This window comes from Schistocerca serialis, chromosome 1, assembly GCF_023864345.2.
Source record: "Schistocerca serialis cubense isolate TAMUIC-IGC-003099 chromosome 1, iqSchSeri2.2, whole genome shotgun sequence".
Taxonomy (NCBI): Eukaryota; Metazoa; Arthropoda; class Insecta; order Orthoptera; family Acrididae; genus Schistocerca; species Schistocerca serialis.
The window spans coordinates 523,367,291-523,387,890 of NC_064638.1; the positions used below are offsets into that span (position 1 = coordinate 523,367,291).

The 20,600-nt window shown below is 39.9% G+C and overlaps 1 protein-coding gene across 2 annotated transcripts in view; it reads right to left on the bottom strand.

Moving 5' to 3' along the window:
- LOC126474501 (ionotropic receptor 93a) overlaps window positions 1–20,600 on the bottom strand; it is a 198,241-nt gene that overhangs the window by 132,389 nt on the left and 45,252 nt on the right. For both annotated transcript variants that reach the window (XM_050101977.1, XM_050101971.1), the window contains exons 4-5: window positions 14,310–14,459; window positions 12,597–12,764 (exon numbers count right to left, since the gene is read on the bottom strand). In XM_050101977.1, coding sequence (XP_049957934.1) covers window positions 12,597–12,764; window positions 14,310–14,459 — 318 coding nt within the window. The remainder of the gene's footprint in view (window positions 1–12,596; window positions 12,765–14,309; window positions 14,460–20,600) is intronic.

The window sequence follows — 20,600 nt, forward strand, 5'->3', positions numbered from 1 at the left end:
AAGGTTTTTTTTACCAAATGTTTTTTCTAGTGGGATTGTTAGAAATGAGAAACTTGCCGCTGCCAATATATATGCTCTTTGCCATTATTTCGATGTATGTCCTCTGTTCTTGTTCGTATGCATATGTACTGAATATTATGAGTAAGCATTTGTACAATAAAATGTTTCTTGTATGTTACTTCAAACCATGCCTGAGAGACAATTTATGGATGATGGTACTCAAAGAATTTTGAATGAGGACTGACAAATATTCACTTCATTAAAGCAAAAACCAACAAACACCTTATCTTATATTGATTTGAGGAATTTAGCCATGAAATTAAGTGAGGTTAGAAATAACACATTCAATTAAATTTAAATATATTACTCAAAACAATAAAAAACTGTCCCAAGAAAGAATATAGCCTGCAACATGTATTAAAAAATTTCAGTATACTGAATGAAACATGAAAAACTGAAATGTTCCACAAATAATCCCTCCACATTCATTTCTAAAATTGAAAAAATCATATTTATCTGATTATAAGACAAACCGTAATATAGGACCCTCCCTTTATTTTAAAAAGATCCTTAAAAAAATTATTTTTAGCATATTCTCAATAATGAAAATTACAAAATGCTTTATTGACATACTGGTAACCTTTGTCTAAAATATCTATCCTAACTTTATGCCACTTATTATCTACATTTTGATAATACAAGAAGAAATAAAATAAACAAAAAGAAATGGTTTACATTAATTTTTTATCTTAACTCCTATTTTTGCTTACTATCTGTGGTGTCACTATATGTAATTGTCATCACTATCATCATCAGTGAATCAGTATCTGGGATGATAGCTTTAACTAACCAACAGAGATGAAAAAAGAGTGTAGAAATACTTCTACACACGAGCAGAATGAAATTTATAATTTTGATTGTCACAAATACTATTTGTTTTTTTTTTTTTTTTTTTAATACGTCATATTTCCCAAGATGTATGTTATGGTGGGACCTAATCCACAGCTTAAATTGCTGCAAGTGGAACAAGCATCACCAAAATTTATAATCTTAGTTGCCACAAATATTTTGCTGTTTCTTATGAATATGTTGCAATTTCTAAGTTTACAGTTACACTGGTACTTGAGAAAACAACTGTTTTTCCAAATACAGAGCAGATTTTGCATCTATACTGATGTGAGAATATAACAATATCCTTACATCTCTTTCATTCACATGTGTCATCTGCCCACTGTTCTCTTACTGGCCGCATAGGACCAGCAAGGTTACGGGATAATATGGGCTTGTTAGCAGAAACGAAAGAGGAGAAAGGCCATTTGAGTTCTAAAATAAATATCAGTTAGTAATTGCAAATACTATGTTCAAGAGTCACAAGAGGGGAAGGTATACTTGGAAATGACTGGGAGATATGGGAAGATTTCAGTTAGATTATATCATGATAAAGGAGAGATTCTGAAATCAGGTACTGAACTGTTAGGCCTGGAGCAGATATAGACTCAGATTACAAGATAGTAATGATGAAGAGTAGGCTGAAGTTTAAGAGAATAGTCAGAATCTGGAGGTGTGAGTGGAAAAACAAGTTTAATCTCTCAACTTAAGTTCACATAAGGTCTGAATACAAACACTGTCAGATGGAATTATACACTGAGTGACTATCACAATCATACAACACTGTCACTTCAAGTCTGTATACATCTATAATTACAAGCACTGAGTCCAAACACTTCACAAGACTGCAGCCTGACTTTGTACCCTGTCCATGAAGGGGCATGCACGTTTTAACTAGTCTGGGTGCACAGGTGCACTCAGACCACCGGTGAGCCCACGATGGTGTGTTTGGTCTGTAATCAGTAGATTGCTATTTTCCATATGTACGTCAGCTGCCATTGCTGGGGTTACCATGGAAGAGGCTTATGGGTCACTGTGTGTGCACTGTTAAGCGGCCGTGAGCTGAATGCCATCTGATTCCTGGCCGTGAAACACTGTGAGCCACAGTGTGATCATTGATGATACTGGATACTGTACTCCTCCTCTCTCACCCTCCCCCCCCCCCACCCCCCCCACCCCTGTGCTGGTGTAGTGTGCATGGCCACGGCACCAATGGGGAGAGGGTCTGGGCTGGAGGCAGGGTGCTGTGGGCAGGCCAGGCCTGTTCCCACTGCATGCGCCTCCAGGGAACTCGAAGGAAAACTCACAAGTGGCATGAGCCAGATGCCCACCCAGCTGAGGGGGCTTCTGCTGTGGCAGACGGGAGTCCAGGTCCATAGGCATCTCTGGAGATGATGTTGAGGATGAAGGCTTCAGCAAATCAGGCATAGGATGTGAAGGTGAGGCTGGCAACTGAACTGGCAGTGGTACCACCTGCAGAAATATCAGAAGAGGCACCAGCACCACCGAAGGCTGCAGCAGCAGGGATGGAGATGACAGCAGTGGTAGGAGCAGAGCCTGCATTGGAGATGGTGCACTCTCCAAGGCAGGGATGGCGGCAACGGCAATGGGCCCGATGCTGAAGACCTGCAGGTGGCATGACATTCATTGCTGGAAACCACCAGGAGAAGTGGCACCTGTCCATGCCTGCTCTGTAACCAAGGAGCCAGCAGAAGGGTTGGGAGTAGCACAAGGACATAGCTGATTTTGATGCCTGTGCTGATGGTGCTCCGTTCCCTCCTACGCGCAGAGCAGACAACAATCCCAGGTGCCCATGAATGACCCCTGTGAAAAACCCAAAAGTACACCTTATCATTGGGGGAGGGGGGGGGGGGAGGGGGAGCATGGAGGATGGAGGAGATGCAGAGTGGTCTGGTGAGGTCTGCCATGTAGAAGTTCAGCAGGAGACTTATCTCCCTATCTCCCTGAGGCATCATAGAGTGGGAGGAAAGGAACAGAAGCAGAGCATTTTCCTAGGGGTGGGATGGCCATAGCTTTGTCGTTTGAGCCTTGAAAGTTCACAGAAATCTTTCTGCTTTCCTGTTGGAGTGTGGTGAAAAAGGTGCTGAGCAGAAATGAATGATGCCATTTGCCTTGCAAAAGGATGTAAATTGAGTGGAGGTGAATTGTGGGTGATCATCTGGTATAAGGATGGCAGGCAATCCTTCTGGGCAAAAAATAGTTGCCAAGGCTCAGATAATGCTGTCCGACATTGTGAAAGTCAGAGGGACCAGAAAAGGAAATTTGGAAAAGGCATCCACTATGATAAGCCATTTCAAACGCCAAGATAGTCCAACAAAATCAATGTGAATCTGTTGTTAGGAGCCATCCAGTCAGGGCCAATCGAAAAACTGATGGGGAGGAGCAGGCAAGTTCTCAGCACAATCCTTGAAACTCTTGATCATGCATTCAGTACCCAACAATTTACAGTGCTGATCGGCCAACTGCTTTGTACAAACAATACCCCAGTGATCCTTGTGAAGCTAGCCCAACACATACTGTTGTAGAGATGCCAGCATTAGCACACAAATCTGCTCATTTGGTGTGTGTAAAATGACAACCCCTTGTCAGATAGAAAATGCATCACACGGGGAAAAACAACACCACAGTGACTCAGTAAAGGAACGCATAAGCCTCTGGCCAGCTGGACTGGACAAACTGGCAGAGGAGCCAGAGGATAGCATCTTGTCCTGTGGCTGCAGCGAGCTGACAGTGGTCAGTAGGAATGAAGCCACCACAGTTTCCTCAATCTGGTCAATGTGAAAACACACCTCCTCTGAAGAATCAAATACTGCATCTGAAGCTACAGAGAGATGCAACAAGGTATTTGCAGTGGCGTGGTGGGCAGTGGGGAGACAGAGAATCTCATAATTATATTTCATCAAGATAAACACCCAACACTGAAGTTTTTGTGCCGTCAAGATGGGTACAGGCTTTGCTGAGTGAAACAAAATGGTGAGGAGCTTGTGATCTGCCAGCAGACAGAATTTCCATCCATACAGGTAATGACAAAATTTGGAAATGTCGTAGATGATTGCCAAGGCCTCCTTTTCAAGTTGATTGCAGTTGACCTGAGCTTTGTTAAATAGTTTTGATGCAAACACAATTGGGCAGTCTGTGGTGTTGACTTTGTGGGACAGCACTGCCCCTATGCTGTAACAGCAGACATCCACCATGAGGATCACTGGTTTAGCAGGACCAAAGTGAACAAGGAATCTGTCGCTAAGCAAAACTGTTTTTAAAGTGTGGAAAGTGTTCTCCTGCTCAGATGACCAGATTAAGGGAACATTCTTCTGCTGGAGTGCACATAAGGGTGCTGCAATCTGAACAGCATTAGGTATCAAGTGGAGATAATATGAGATTTGGCAAGAACAGCCCAAAGCGCAGAGAGATTCTTTGGGAAAGAGAACTCCTGAATAGCCTCCAAGTGTCTGGCAGAAGGGCGAACACCCTGTATGTCAATAATGTGGCTGAGATATTTGATTTGAGTACTGAAAAACTCACATCAGTAAGAGTCTGGAAGAGGCACTCCAGGTTCCAGAGATGCTCCTCTGGAGTCCTGCCAGAAACGACAATGTCATCCAGATAATTGGTGCAAGAGGGTACTTTCAGTGTCGGTTGTTGCAGAAATTATTGGAAGATGGCCAGGTCAGAAGCACTGCCAAAGAGAAGACACTGATATTGGAACAGCCCAGTGTGAGTCTTGAAAATGAGGAAGGACTCTGTCTCATCATCCAACAGGAGTTTCAAGTAAGCATCCCAGAGATCGATCTTGGAAAAGAACACGCCTCCTTGTAATCTGTCCATTAGCTGCTCAGAGTGAGGGTGACAGTGGGAATCCATTACAGACTGTGCATTAATAGTGGATTTAAAGTCAGTACACAGGTTAAGGTGGCTGTTGGGTTTCCTGACAATGATGAGGGGGGGTTGCTCATTGACTAACAGAAATGGGTGTAATGACCGACAAGTCCTGCATATGATGCAACTTCACTGCAATCATCTTCCCGAGCTTTAATGAACCTTGACTAGGCCACATCCTTCAAGATAATGTGAGTGAAAAAAATCTTTACCCCTACCCAGAGGGTCCCCAAAAAGCTGGTTAAATTTGCCACAGAGCTTCAGGACACTGTTGTAAGAGTTCATCAGTGCCTCATTATATGAAATCTGAAAACCATAAATGTCAAAGGCGTTAAGGCAAATATCCTAGAACTGTCATAGGAGTGGAGCACTGTGGCCAGAACTGTCTTAAGAGGTAGATCGCTATTGCATTGGCAAAGAACAGGTTCCTAGGACAACAGTGCTATCTCCATTGTGTGCAATGAGGGCCTGTGTCAGAGCATGGAGAACTGAGCTCCTCAAATATACCTCTATTAATCAAAGTTACAGAAGCCCCAGTATCCAGTTGGAACTGTACAACCTGATTCCGGATGAGCAACTGAATGAACAAATTTTTTGGTTCCTCTTTAAGCAAGGAGGGACACTGGGTATGACTAACAACTGGAACCAATCCTGGTGCAGTGGAAACACTATAACAGGTTTGAACCAGAAATGACTCATCAGAAAGTGACTGGTGCAAGAACTCAGATTCATTGCCGCTGACCTAACTGACGTCCATTGCCTCCAAGCTGTAAATGGACATAGTGACAGAGTGCCCACACATTTTCTTGGAGCAAACTTCTTGAAAGTGGGCAACCTTCTTGCAAAACAAACATTTGACCTGATGAAAACTACAGCCTTCCCTGTGATGAGAAATATAGCACTGAGGGCAGGACTGAAACTTGCCAGTGGTATGGCGTTGCTGCGGACATGATGTGGGTCATTTACAGTACCCAGCAGAAATGGAAGGCCTGTGTGGAGAGGACTGAAGAGTGTCAAGGTCAGCGGAATAATTCTTATGCCTTGATTATACAAATGACATCCTCAGCAGAAGAGTCTGAGAGCTTGAAGACCTCCACACAAAGTCGGGAATCAGTAATATTTTGAACAATAGTGTTCTGTAAGATAAAGTGTCAACATATGACTTACCACAAGGATAGGCACATATACACATGCAGGTCATACCACAGAACTTCATGAGCCATTGCCAGTATGATTGGGAAGTCAGCAATTTGTGAGAAAAAACTTACAATGAGCAGAGGTGACAAACATCTGAGAGTTGAAATACTTATCAAGAGCATCAATAATGTCTGAGAAAGGAACTGATACTGGCTGAGTAAGAGAAAACAGCTGTATGCAGATATGCAAGATATCAACACCAACCCAAGAGAAGAAAGAAGAGCATTGAACATCACCTAAAATGTTGTGGGCTGCAAAGTGTTGTTGAAACAGGTGCCATTTGTAATTGTCCCATTCTCCCATTGCAGCATCAAACTTGTGAAATGGCGGGGTCAATCTGTGTCAGCTGCCACTGTCATCAGCCTGGGTGATGCCCTGCTGCAGTAACTGCCAGTCATCCAACAGCAATGTGAACTTCACCATCAATTGAGAGAATTGCATCAATTTATACTTAAAAAAGGTCTTGGAGCAACACAGGTTCCTCAGCTTGGAAAGCTGTCATGGTGAAAGGGAGAGAAGAAACAAAGACAAAAACAAAGGAATAAATTGATGATGCCCAACACTGTACAGAACAAGAGGAGAAAAGAAATGCACAGAGACCCCCTCATCAGAGGCATGAGACATTTGACCAGAAGCAAGGGAGTACAAACACTGTCAGATGGAATTGTACACTAATTCCCTATCACAAACATACAACACTGTCACTTCAAGTCTGTGTATGTTTGTGGTTACAAGTGGTGAGTCCAAACACTTCATGAGACTGCACCCTGATTTTGCATCCCATCTGTGGTGGGGCATGCACTTTTAACTAGACTGAGTACGCAGGAGTACACAGACCACTGGTGAGCCAGCTGTGGTGTGGCATGGGCCCATAATTGCTAGGTTGCTATTTTCCATATGATTACCAGCTGGCATTGCTGGGATTACAGAGGATGTGGTTTTATGGGTTGCTGCACCTGTGCTGTAGGTACAAGGAGGACAACTGTGAGGAACCATGAAGAACGGATGAAATGCTTCAGCTGAATTATGGAAGAAGGAAGTACAAAAATGTTCAGGGAAATTCAGGAATACAGAAATATGGGTCACTTATGAATAAAATAAATAGGGAGTGCAAGGAAGTTAAGGCAAAATGGCTCCATGAAAAAAGTGAAGAAATCGAAAAACAAATGATTATCAGAAGAATGGATTCAGTGTATAGGAAAGTCAAAACAATGGGAAGACTTGTCTGATGACATGATAGAAGAGGAAACAGGAGTCAACATGATAGAGGAGGAAACGGGAGTCATCAGGAAAAGATAGGGATTCCAGTATTAGAATCAGAATTTAAAAGAACTTTGGAAGACTTAAGGTCAAAACAGGCAGAAGGGGTAGAGAACATTCCATCAGAATTCTTAAAATCATTGGAGGGTGTGGCAACAAGACAACTATTCACAGTGTCCAGAATGTGTGAGACTGGTGATATACCATCAGGCTTTGGAGAAAACATCATTCACACAATTCCAAAGATAGCAAGAGCTGATAAGTATGAGAACTAACACACAATCAGCTTAACAACTTATGCATCCAAGTTGCTGATGACAATAATATACAGAAGAATGGAAAAGAAAATTGAGAATCTATTAGATGATGACCAGTGTAGCTTTGGGAAAGGTGAAGGAAGGCACCAGAGAGGCAGTTCTGATGTTGTGGTTGATAATGGAAGCAAGACTGAAGAAAAATCAAGACATGTTCATAGGATTTGTTGACTTGGAAAAAGCGTTCTACAATGTAAAAGATGTTCAAAATTCTTGGAAAACTAGGGGTAGGCTATAGGGAAAGGTGGGTAATACACAATATGTACAAGAACCAAGATGGAACAATAAGACTGGAAGAACAAAAACAAAGTACTTAGATAAAAAAGGGAGTAAGACATGGATGCTGTCTTTCACCTCTACTGTTCAGTCTATACTTCAAAGAAGCAATGAGCAAAATAAAGGAAAGGTTCAAGAGATGGACCAAAATCCAGAATGAAAGGATATCAACTATAAGATCTGCTGAAGACATTGCTATCCTCAGGGAAAATGAAGAAGGAATGCAGGATATACTAAATTTAATGAACAGTCTAATGAGTGTGGGGTCTGCTAGTCCCCCATCTGGTGTCACCCCAGGTGGCGGATAGGGGAATGCTCTCTAGATATAGGGGGTACCGGGGAAATAAAATACCCAGGGTGGACCAAAACAGGCAGGAGAGGCTCGCTCAGCCGCAGTGAAGGCAACCCTCCTAGGGGTAGAGTACCCCAAAATCAAGACTCCTGGTCCTCCAGGTTGGGGGTTGTGCAGAGGGCTACCAACCCACTCATGTAAAAATATGAAATGGTCAGGATACTCAACACTAGCCTCGGAAACAGGACAGGATTTACTGGAACAAAAACTGGCAAAGCTACAAGGAATTCTCTTTTGGATCATGGAATATTAGAAGCCTGTATCGTCCTGGAACTGCCCAAATACTACCAAACAAATCAAGAAAATATAGAGTGCAACTGGTAGCTCTCCAAGAAGTAAGATGGCAGGGAACAGGCTCACTGAAAATAGCAGACGGGACAATAATGTATGGAGCCTGTGGTCAGCGCCATGAATTTGGAACCGGTTTCTACATTCATAAATCAATAGAGGACTCAGTAAGGGAGTTCAAACATGCTAATAACCGTATATCATATATAACTATTCAGACGCAGTGGTTAGACATTACATTTCTAAATGTACACGCACCCACAGCAGATAAGGATGACAACACGAAGAAGAATTCTACAGCCAACTGGAACAAACCTACAACTTATTAAGTAGGCACAATGTGAAAATAGTGTTAGGAGATTTTAATGCCAAAGTAGGAAAGGAAGAAATCTACAAATCAACCATTGGCAATTTTAGCTTACATGAGGAAAGTTCAGATAATGGGGTTTGACTTATAAACTTTGCAATGTCAAATGATCTCATGATAAGCAGCACAAAATTTCAACATAAACGCATTCATTTAGGAACATGGATATCACCAGATGGAAAGGTAGTCAATCAAGTAGATCATGTAGCTATCCAGAAATGATTCCAAAACAGTATTAAAGATGTCAGAACCTTTAGGGGAGTGGATTGTGACACAGACCAAATGTTAATCATATCAAAAATGAAAGTGAAACTCAAAAGGAAAGTAAATAGAAATAGAGAAGAAATTACAAGATATAACATAGGAAACCTGGCGAAAGTAGATATAAAAGAAAATTTTACAAAAGAAATTAAAAGCAATCTAACAAAACCGAGACTGACCAATGTAGAACCACAGCATGTTGAAAGCAGATGGAGATGCCTGAAGGGCTGTCTTCAAGAAGCAGCTTCCAAAATCATAGGTGAAAGAAAACCACCTAGTAAAATTTGATTTAACACAAAGTGTCATGAAAAAGTGCTGGAAAGAAGAAATGCTAGGAATGCAAGGATTAAAGAAAGGGACAATATGACATTGAAGGAAAGATACTAAAAACTCCGCCAAGAAATTCAAAGAACCCTAAGACAAGAGAAAAGGGAATACTATAACAATATGATCAGAGAAGCAGAGGATGACTTTCAACATCACAGCACAAGGCAGATGTATCAAAATATAAAAAAATCCTTTGGTAAATTCAATAAAAGGAAACAGTTTATAAAGGATCAGTATGGGAAAATATTGACCAACAAATGTGACATACAAAAAAATGCAATGACCCACACTCTTACTTTAAATTGGAAGAACCTGATACAATTGATGCAGCTGATACAGTTACTACCCCATCAGCAAATGAAATACAGCAAGCAATAAAGAAATTAAAGAATAACAAGGCTTGTGGTGAGGATAAGATATACACCGAGTTATTAAAGAATGGGGGCCCACAACTGGAATTAGAAATACAGGCATTAATAGAAACAATTTGGGAGACAGAAACCATTCCTGCAGATTGGAAAACTGCAATTGTGTGCCCCATATTTAAGAAGAATGATCCACTTGTTTGTGACAACTACAGAGGAATTGCCTTACTGGATGTCACCTACAAAATCTTATCGAGCTGCCTATTAAACAGGATGATACCAATAACAGAAGAACTGATTGGGGACTAACAATGTGGTTTCCGCAGAAACAGATCCACATTAGATCACTTATTCACCCTAAGACAAGTAACTGAGAAGGTGTGAGAATTCATTGTAGATGTCCACATATTATTCGTAGATTTTAAAAAGGCCTATGGTAGGATACACTGACAGACACTCCTAAATATGATGAAGGAATTTAAAATACCTTCAAAATTAATCAGATTAGTTAAAATGTGTATAGATGAAACTTTATGTCGCATAAAGACACCGGTAGGAGAAACTGAAGATTTTAAGGTGTACACTAGACTGAGACAAGGGGATGCCATTTCACCTGTTTTATTTAACCTTGTCCTAGAGAAGATCGACAGAGAATTTTCTAAAACCAGTCCACAAGGGATCCAGCTGCAGGATGTGAACATTACAAGACTTGCCTATGCAGATGATGTAGCACTAATAAGTAGTTCCAAAAGAGAATTAATCAGAATGATGCAAAATTACTACAAAATTACTGAGAAAACAGGATTACATGTTAATGAAGAAAAGACAGAATACCTGCCCATAAGTAAGAAAACCAGAAAAGATGACTCTGACTTTAGATGGATTCAATTTCAAGACTGTTGACCACTTCAAGTACCTAGGAAGTCTTCTTAGTAATAACAACAGAACAGATATAGAAATAGATGCCCGTTTATCAAAAGCAAGCAAGACACTTTTTAGTTTCATCAAAATTCTAAGAAGAAGATCACTTAGCAGTAACTTCAAAATCCGTTTATATCAATCGAACATTATACCAGTCATGTTACATGAATGTGAAACATTAATATTTAGAAAGAAAGATGAAGAAAAACTGTTAATATTCAAAAGAAAAGTACTAAGGAAAATTTTTGGACCTGTACACAATGAAAATAACATGGAATGGAGAATAAGAAGAAATGAAGAATTAAGAGGGCTGTACAAACACCGTAACATCGTCGAAGTGCTCAAGAGGAGAAGGTTGAATTGGGCAGGCCATATAGCAAGAATGATAGAGAATAGACTACCTAGAATGGAATTCAGCAGAACAATAGATGGAATGAGAGGAAGAGGGAGACCCAGAATCAGATAGTAGGATAACATTCAGGAGGACACAACTAGGATGAACAGCAACAGCAACTGGACAAACAGCACACTGGACAGGCAGAAGTGGAAGAGGCTCATAGAGCAGGCGTATGGTCGATAAGGCCCTTGCCACATGTTTTTTTTTAAAAAAAAAAAAAAAAACACCTCAGGACTTTTGATACCTATGCAGTGAAATAACATATGATGGATGGAGCAAGGGTGATGTAAAAAGCAGACTAACATCAGTGGAAGAGGCACGCCTGGCCAAGAGAAGTCTGCTAGTCTTAAACTTAGGTCTTAATTTGAGGAAGAAATTTATGAGAATCTATGTTTGGAGCACAGCATTGTATGGTAGTAAGATAATGACTGTGAGAAAGCCTTTGAGATGTGCTGCTACAGAAGATGTTGAAAATTATCTGCAAACATGGAGGGATCCACACATGGGCAACGGATCATTTACTCAATGTGAGAAATGCAAAACTAAACAAAAATACACAAACAAGTCACAGACAGGCAGCCACATTGCCAAACATTGCATGTGATTCATCAGATTGCATAAGAATTTTAAGCAATCAGAGACTGATTACTGCGATCTGAGAGATAGCCACATGTGCACTCTCTAGACAAATTGCACAACCTGGTGATGCACTACTGTGATCCATCACTCATAAGATTATTAAAAGGGGTCACTTGTATATGAAGCCCTTGAGTCAAACCCTGTATTAATCTATTGCATGCCATAAAGGCATTGTATTCAGCAACAATAGTTTAATCTGTGAATGTAAAATGACCCAGAGTTTTTCAAATGGTGACTTTGGGAAAATATCTCATCTTATAGTCAGGTAAATGTGGTAACACATACGCATGATATCAAAGCCTTGCATTTCATACTTTTAGTATGCTTGCCTTCTATCAATTTCAAGGTGGTGGCTACCATGAAAAATTATGTCACCATGTTTTTCAATTTCATCAGTTAATTCCTTCTGTAATGTTGAAGAATGGAATGATACATTTGTATTATATCAGTTCTGTGACCATTTCGGGTCAACATGAGATTCAATACCCATATTTCATATTGTATCCACTCATTACAGACAAATTACAGTTACGTATCATCCCATTCACTACTTTATTAATGTTCACATTGGTATTAACTATTATCTAAGTGATTTCAGCCTGGTTGATTGACTGATCTGACCTTGCAACATCAACCGAAATGACCTTGCTGTGCTGCTACTGTAAACAGCTGAAAGCAAGGGGAAACTACGTCCTTAATTATTCCCGAGGGCGAAAAGCTCTACTGTATGGTTAAATGAATAATGGAGGTAAAATAGTCTCAGATCTCTGGTTAGGGATTACTCCTTATCATCAAAACTAACTTATGAAATAACAGAATATATTTTTATATGATGTGAAATACTCACAATAAGAGCTGCAAGAATGGCATCATGGTGTTCCCTTTTTGATGGGTGTAGAATATCCCATTCATCTTCAGACACTTGTTGTGAAATGTTCTTCTCCTGCTGTGTAGTGTGGGACAGGGCAGCTACAAAACTGTGAGCCACTTCTGATATGTGACAATAAATGCCTTCCTAGACATCAGTGCACATTCAAAAATTAGTAATCTAGTTAAAACATATGCAAGGTGGACCAGAACTCCACTGACAAACTTGCACAGATGGTAACATGAACCAAAACCAGGAAAAAAGTCTAGTTAACCTGGACACTGAAATGCATGCATTAAGAGTATGAGCATTTGTTCATCACTTTCTATTATGAAATACATCTTGTCTACTGAACAAGTGCTCATAGCTCTTAAGGTATTCATTTTAGAGCCCATGTTTGGTAGACATTTTTTTTCTCACTTTGCTCCACATTATATCCTCCAAAAATATAAAATGCAAGAAGCTTACAGTAGAAGAGATTTGGTTCATAGTATCAGAGAAAAAAAGTGCTCTTAGCTCATTCGGTACTGGTATGCATTTTAAAGCCACCATTTACTAGACAGTTCTTTCTTGTTTGCATCCAAACTACTGCCTCTAAAAGTTTGTCTGTGGAATTCCAGTTCAACCTGTATATAAGTTGTGTGCACATTATGCCTGTGAAAATTGCAACTTCATGGAGGAATAATCAGAACAAATGAATTTCAGAGGATGGGTGATGTAACAAACAAATGTAGAAAGCAATAAAAAACACTGAATACTAAATGGTAGGTGGTGATGCTGCTATCTACTGAACCAACAGCCTCTACATGTTTTTACCTAAATGTAACAAATTCTAAATGCGATATTGAAGAATGTCAACCTATGCAGCTTCTTCCTGGGTCCAAAGTTCAAATGAATTCATGAACTGATGAGTGACACAAGAGAGCTGCTAATCAATAAAAACCCAAACATGTTCAACAATCAGCATACCAAGAAAATGAGCACTTTTTGTGTTGTGATACAGTGCCAGAAAGGTAGGGAAGTAAGTGTACCACTTTCTTTCTTAAATTGAATGCTTCTCCATCGTGTAGCAGTTGGGACTGCCCATAGTATCCAATGATTTCAAAATGGATCCATTTGGTAGCATGCTATTACGCATAATGCATGGGCCCATGACCAAGACTGCCACCACTGGGTCACACTGCGGATCTACTGTTTACAAGGAAGTGTGAAAAACAGCAGGATCCATGACAGTGGCAGTGGGGCTACTAGTAAGAGAAACCAAAGATCATGATGCAGTTACTGTAGGATCAGTGACAACAACCACAGCCAGTTACACATGTTCAAAATTGATAGTAGTTCCAGCTTTTGGTAAAGCTACACCATTTCCAGCTTTTGTTATGCTAAATAAAACTGGGAAATATGTGCATCAATTAAGCTTTCATTTCAAAGCAAGAGATATTGTCAATCCCAACTTTTTATAAAATCAAATTGTCACCTTAATGTATTCAGAGTCATCAATTAATTTGCAGACTTTGTCCCCTTGTAGACCCCAGCAATCTGTCACAAGAAGAAGATTGTGCTCTGTTATCCTGCCATTTAAGGACACATATGCATATTTTACCTGCCTGGCTGAAATTTTCCACTGTTGTAAAAATAGATTAACATCCCTCTGACATCTGGATTGAAATTAAAATTAAAAGTTTTGCTTACCAAACAATCTTTCTTCTTGATTGAAGTGTTACAGATAAAGGCAACATTGCTGCCATCCCTCAACAGGTCAATAAAACCATAGGGATTCATAACATCTGGCACAATGAGCAGCCACTGGTAATATGGTGTCATTAATCTTTGCTCTTTAGCCTGTTAAACAAATACAAAATATGTGTAAATGTAGCCTTCCCCAGTGTATACTGCTTATGAAAATCTCTAAAGTTTTCAGCTGGTTGACAGTGTTAAATATCACATGTTTTGATGAGTTTCATACTCATCATCGTATGGCAAAGTCAATAAAATGATGAGTATGGTACTCACCAAAATGTGACTGATTTTCAACACTTACATCCTGCTGGAGACCTCAGAGCTTTTCATCAAATGTGAGATCTATTCAGCATTATAACATTAAAAACCAAAAACAACAAAACAAAAGATCACACAAACACACACACACACACACACACACACACATGCACAAAACATAAAAATACAAATTTGATTCCTTTTAGTTTTAGTTACATGATAATAATAATTATTGTGAAACAAATACTAACAAAGAGATAGAGGGGCTGGCCAGTACTTACCTCAGCTCAGTACAGCCGATAGATACACACAAAACAGAACTGAAAATTTACATTCCTAGTTTTCGGAACTTTGTTCCTTCATCAGGGAGGAGAGAGGGGAAAAAAGGGAAGAAGGGAAAGTGGATTCAGTTACTCACAACCCAGGTTATGAAGCAACAGGGAAAGGTAAACAGGGAGGGTAGCAAGGATGGAGGCATGGTTGTCAGAGGGAAGCCAAAGATATTCTACTGTAAGTACTGTGCCAGCTTCAAACCAGAGAGGATGCATACAGAAGTAAAGAGGTATATAGTATAAAGATAAACACAACTATGTAGGATAAAAAGATGCGTGAATGGCTAAAGAGGAAAGGGAAAGAGGAGAAGACTGAAGAGTGAATGGGAGTGAGGTTGTTTAACGTAGGTTCAGTCCAGGGGGATGGCGGGATGAAAGGATGTGTTGGAGTGCAAGTTCCCATCTCCGCAGTTCAGAGGGACTGGTGTTGGTTGGGAGAAGCCAAATGGCACATACGGTGTAGCAGGTTCCTAGGTCCCTAGAGTTATGCTGGAGGGCATGCTCCGCTACTGGGTATTGGGCATCTCCTAGGCGGACAGTTCGTCTGTGTCCGTTCATGCGCTCAGCCAGTTTGGTTGTTGTCATGCCGATGTAAAAGGCTGTGCAGTGCAGGCATGTCAGCTGATAAATGACATGTGTAGTTTCACATGTAGCCCTGCCTTGAATTGTGTATGTTTTACCAGTAGCGGGGCTGGAGTAGGTGGTTGTGGGGGGATGCATGGGGCAGGTTTTGCAGCGGGGTCGGTTACAGGGGTAGGAACCGCTGGGTAGAGAAGGTAGTCTGGGAATATTGTAGGGTTTAACAAGGATGTTACGGAGGTTAGGGGGGCGACGAAAGGCAACTCTGGGTGGTGTGGGGAGAATTTTGTCAAGGGATGATCTCAAGTCAACCCCTGAAATGAGATCATCCCTTGACAAAATTCTCCCCACACCACCCAGAGTTGCCTTTCGTCGCCCCCCTAACCTCCGTAACATCCTTGTTAAACCCTACAATATTCCCAGACTACCTTCTCTACCCAGCGGTTCCTACCCCTGTAACCGACCCCGCTGCAAAACCTGCCCCATGCATCCCCCCACAACCACCTACTCCAGCCCCGCTACTGGTAAAACATACACAATTCATGGCAGGGCTACATGTGAAACTACACATGTCATTTATCAGCTGACATGCCTGCACTGCACAGCCTTTTACATCGGCATGACAACAACCAAACTGGCTGAGCGCATGAACGGACACAGACGAACTGTCCGCCTAGGAGATGCCCAATACCCAGTAGCGGAGCATGCCCTCCAGCATAACTCTAGGGACCTAGGAACCTGCTACACCGTATGTGCCATTTGGCTTCTCCCAACCAACACCAGTCCCTCTGAACTGCGGAGATGGGAACTTGCACTCCAACACATCCTTTCATCCCGCCATCCCCCTGGACTGAACCTACGTTAAACAACCTCACTCCCATTCACTCTTCAGTCTTCTCCTCTTTCCCTTTCCTCTTTAGCCATTCACGCATCTTTTTATCCTACATAGTTGTGTTTATCTTTATACTATATACCTCTTTACTTCTGTATGCATCCTCTCTGGTTTGAAGCTGGCACAGTACTTACAGTAGAATATCTTTGGCTTCCCTCTGACAACCATGCCTCCATCCTTGCTACCCTCCCTGTTTACCTTTCCCTGTTGCTTCATAACCTGGGTTGTGAGTAACTGAATCCCCTTTCCCTTCTTCCCTTTTTTCCCCTCTCTCCTCCCTGATGAAGGAACAAAGTTCCGAAAGCTAGGAATGTAAATTTTCAGTTCTGTTTTGTGTGTATCTATCGGCTGTACTGAGCTGAGGTAAGTACTGGCCAGCCCCTCTATCTCTTTGTTAGTATTTGTTTCACATCTTATATGAGATTTTCCATTAATCATCAATAATAATTATTGTTATTTTATGACCAATTGCCAACATCTATGTCTCATTCTCAATGCTTATTCCTTATTGAAATTTATTTAAAAATATTCTTTGTGCAATAATTTCCATATAGGTACAGAAATATTTGTCAATCATCTTGCATCAGCATTCTACCATCAATTCAACAAATAAAAATACATTTGATGGTTGTTTGGTTATAAAAATTGCATTCATAATTTCAAAAGCATAAAAAACCAACAAGCAATAATTTTATACTGTTTTAGAGCACTGTTACAATATAGTCTGCTGTTGTTGTAAGTGAAATTGCTTTCTTTTAAACTTTCAGTGGGAATCTTCAAGAGTTCCTATTATAACATTATGAATCAATGTCCACTATATAAAAATGTTATGAACAAAAAGTGAAGTGAAATTGTTGTTGTCTGTTTGTTGATGGGGTATTGTTAGAAACATATGTTAAAGGCTATATACTAAGTTTCAAGGACTTTCTTTCACATTCTGCATAGATCTCATTGTTGTTGTTGTGGTCTTCAGTCCAGAGACTGGTTTGATGCAGCTCTCCATGCTACTCTATTCTAACAAGCCTCTTCAATCTCCAAGTAACCACTGCAACCTACATCCTTCTGAATCTGCTTATTGCATTCATCTCTTGGTCTCCCTCTATGATTTTTACCTTCCATGCTTCCCTCCAATAATAAATTGGTGAGCCCTTGATGCCTCAGAATGTGTCCTACCAAGCTATCCCTTCTTCTACTCAAGTTGTGCCACAATTTCCTCTTCTCCCCAATTCTATTCAGTACCTCCTCATTAGTTACATGACCTACCCATCTAATCTTGAGCATTCTTCTGTAGCACCACATTTCAAAAGCTTTAATTCTCTTCTTGTCTAAACTATTTATCGTCCATACTTCACTTCCGTACATGGTCATTATAAGGAGCTATTTTCAATGTTGCATCATAAACTGTGGCATAAATTAGCAAAGAGAAGTTGCCACCAAAAAATATTTGTGTAGGCTCTCACAATCACCAATTGTGTTCTGTGGATCTCATCAAAAAAGGAAAATCTGCACAGATTTTGAATGAGTTGAGGAATATGCAACAAACTAGAATCAGCTGTTAGATACCGAATCTGTATACTGTTTTAACAATCAGCACACTGCTATATACTGTTCATTATCATCTGCACTAATACATAACTATGAAGTCATATATAGGTGTATGCATTTTAATGAATAGAGGGTGATCAATCCTTAATGCAGCAACCTGGTGGGCATCTTTTTATTATGCCAGCTGCCATCCAGCAGCAGTGTTAGCAGGGAGCATATTTTGCCTCTGCTGTGAGGCCTTTGTTTGTGTAGAATTGTTGTGAAGGTATCTAATGTTGGTAGGCAATTTGAATACAGTGTATTGAGTGAAAGTGTTTCAAGTGAAATGGCTAAATATATGTATTCCATTCACCAAAGAATATTCTTGTATGATTCATATCATCATATGTGTGTACATGATCAGTGTAGGCTGTAAGGAGTTTATTTCAAGAGGAATTCTCTGATGTTCATGTTCCTAATCAGAGTACGATTCATCGATTGATAAATAATTTTCATGAAATGGGAAGTGTTCTTGAAAGGAAACACAGACAACCATATACAGTACTCACAGAAGAAACTCTCAATAGCCATGGTTAAACTCTGGAAAGGTCTCCTGGAAAATCAGTTTGATGTCTTTCTCAGAAAATGAGAATTTCCTATAGCTCTCTTCAAATGGCCACAAAGTTACTGAAGTTACAGCCTTATAAAACACCTGCAGTGCAAGGACTTAAACTGGGTGATGCTGCAAAAAGGTTGCTGTTTTGTGGATGTATTTTGAATAGTGTGCGTAAGAGAAAAATTGACACTCACCTAACTTTGTTTTTGGACAAATCATGGCCCCTAAGTGGATATGTTAATTCACAAAATAACCATTACTGGAATTATGAAAAGCCTAATATGACATGAGGCACCTCTGCATGATCAAACAATAGGAGTGTGGTGTGCTGTTACCGGTGACAGAATATTAGGCACTATTTTAACAATTAACAGCAAGAGTAAAGCGAAAAACATTTTGCAGCCTTTTTATTTTTTTTTTTTTTATTTTTTTTTTGGCCAATTAACTGAGAGAGAATGTGCTTTCATGACCTTTCAGCAGAACTCTGTGATTGCACACACAACCAACTTCTCATTACAAGGAAATTCCTAATGTGTTTCAAGCTAAGAGCTATCACTGACAACATATGGCTTCCTGCAATTTAACCCCCTACAATTTTTATCTCTGAGGGAGCATTAAAAGAGAAAGTGTACAAATCAAATCCACACACTTTAGATGAACTTAAAACTAACATTTGTCCAGAAATCGATGATGTTTCTAAGAGGAAACAGCACTCTGTAATGAAAAACATGCTAAGCAGGTGTGAGGAATGCTGAACAATGAAGGGTGGTAGTTCCAGCATCGCCTTGCTTAATAAACATGAGCAACTTACTTTTATTTTTAAGTGGTTATGTTAAGTATATTAAAAATAACTTATGCAACAGACTGGGCTACAGTTATCGTCGACTTCCTGTTACCTGCACTGCAGGCACAACAGCCGGTCCCACTAGCTGGTCACACACCACGAAAACGATTGTGTTAGTGATCAATCACCCTGTAGTAGTAGCAGTAGTCATCGTATTTGTACTCATCCATAGACCACATTTATAAGGATACTGGGCATGTTTTAGTACTAGAATTCAAGAATCACAAAAATATTGTAATTCATATATACTTATTGGTCTAGTTTCACAAGGATGGGATAGATAGCTCACATTAGGAACCAGCCCAGCATTTGCCTGAAGTGATTTAGGGAAACCATGGAACATCAGAATGGCTGGATGGAGACTGAAGCCTTCCAAATACAAGGTCTGTCTGTTTAAAACATCATTCTGTTTATCCATAGTGTATAACACTGTTTACAAAGAAGTTAATTAACAGTTTAAAAGACAAGTGCTACACTGTTAATTCATTTCTCACTCACAGTCACTACATACACATTATACACACATTGTTTCATAATGTAATTCTACACACGCTATAAGCTGACATCAGAACCATAGCGTTGATGTCCGAGTACCATTTCGTGTTCTGCAACTCAAAAACTCAATGAGCATCCCTCTACAATGAGCAAGATTTTGAGCTCAGAAAGAGGAAAGGGTGTTAATATTATACACTGTATAGCTTTGAGCATAATGTTTTCTATAATAGAAAAATAAGTAAATAAATAAATAAAATAAAATAAAGAAAAGGAAGCGAGGAACATAGTGTGAAAGTGCTATGTGAAGTACTGCATGTTTTATTATCATTTTTATTTATTGACATCAATCCTTCACAGTACAGAATTTATTGCTTAACAGGTACTTTTTATCTGTCATTTTAAGTAATTTTGTGTCAGTCTGACCACAGCCACAGACATGTGCCTTTAGGTGTCTGTATAGTTCTGTACGTGAGTGTGTGCATGACTACTAGAGAAAGAAGAAGAGTTTGAAAGGTAGTCTAAATACTGCATTCTGTTGCATGTTTCTATTTGCCACACATTAGTCAGTCATAGAGGAGTAGCTGCCTTTCCTCCATTTTACATATTATTCTATTCAGGAATTTTTAATATTTGAAAAAGCATTAACTTTACTTGACAATGGATTTTATATTCAAGGTCATCGTATAGTTAGGTAAAGAAAATA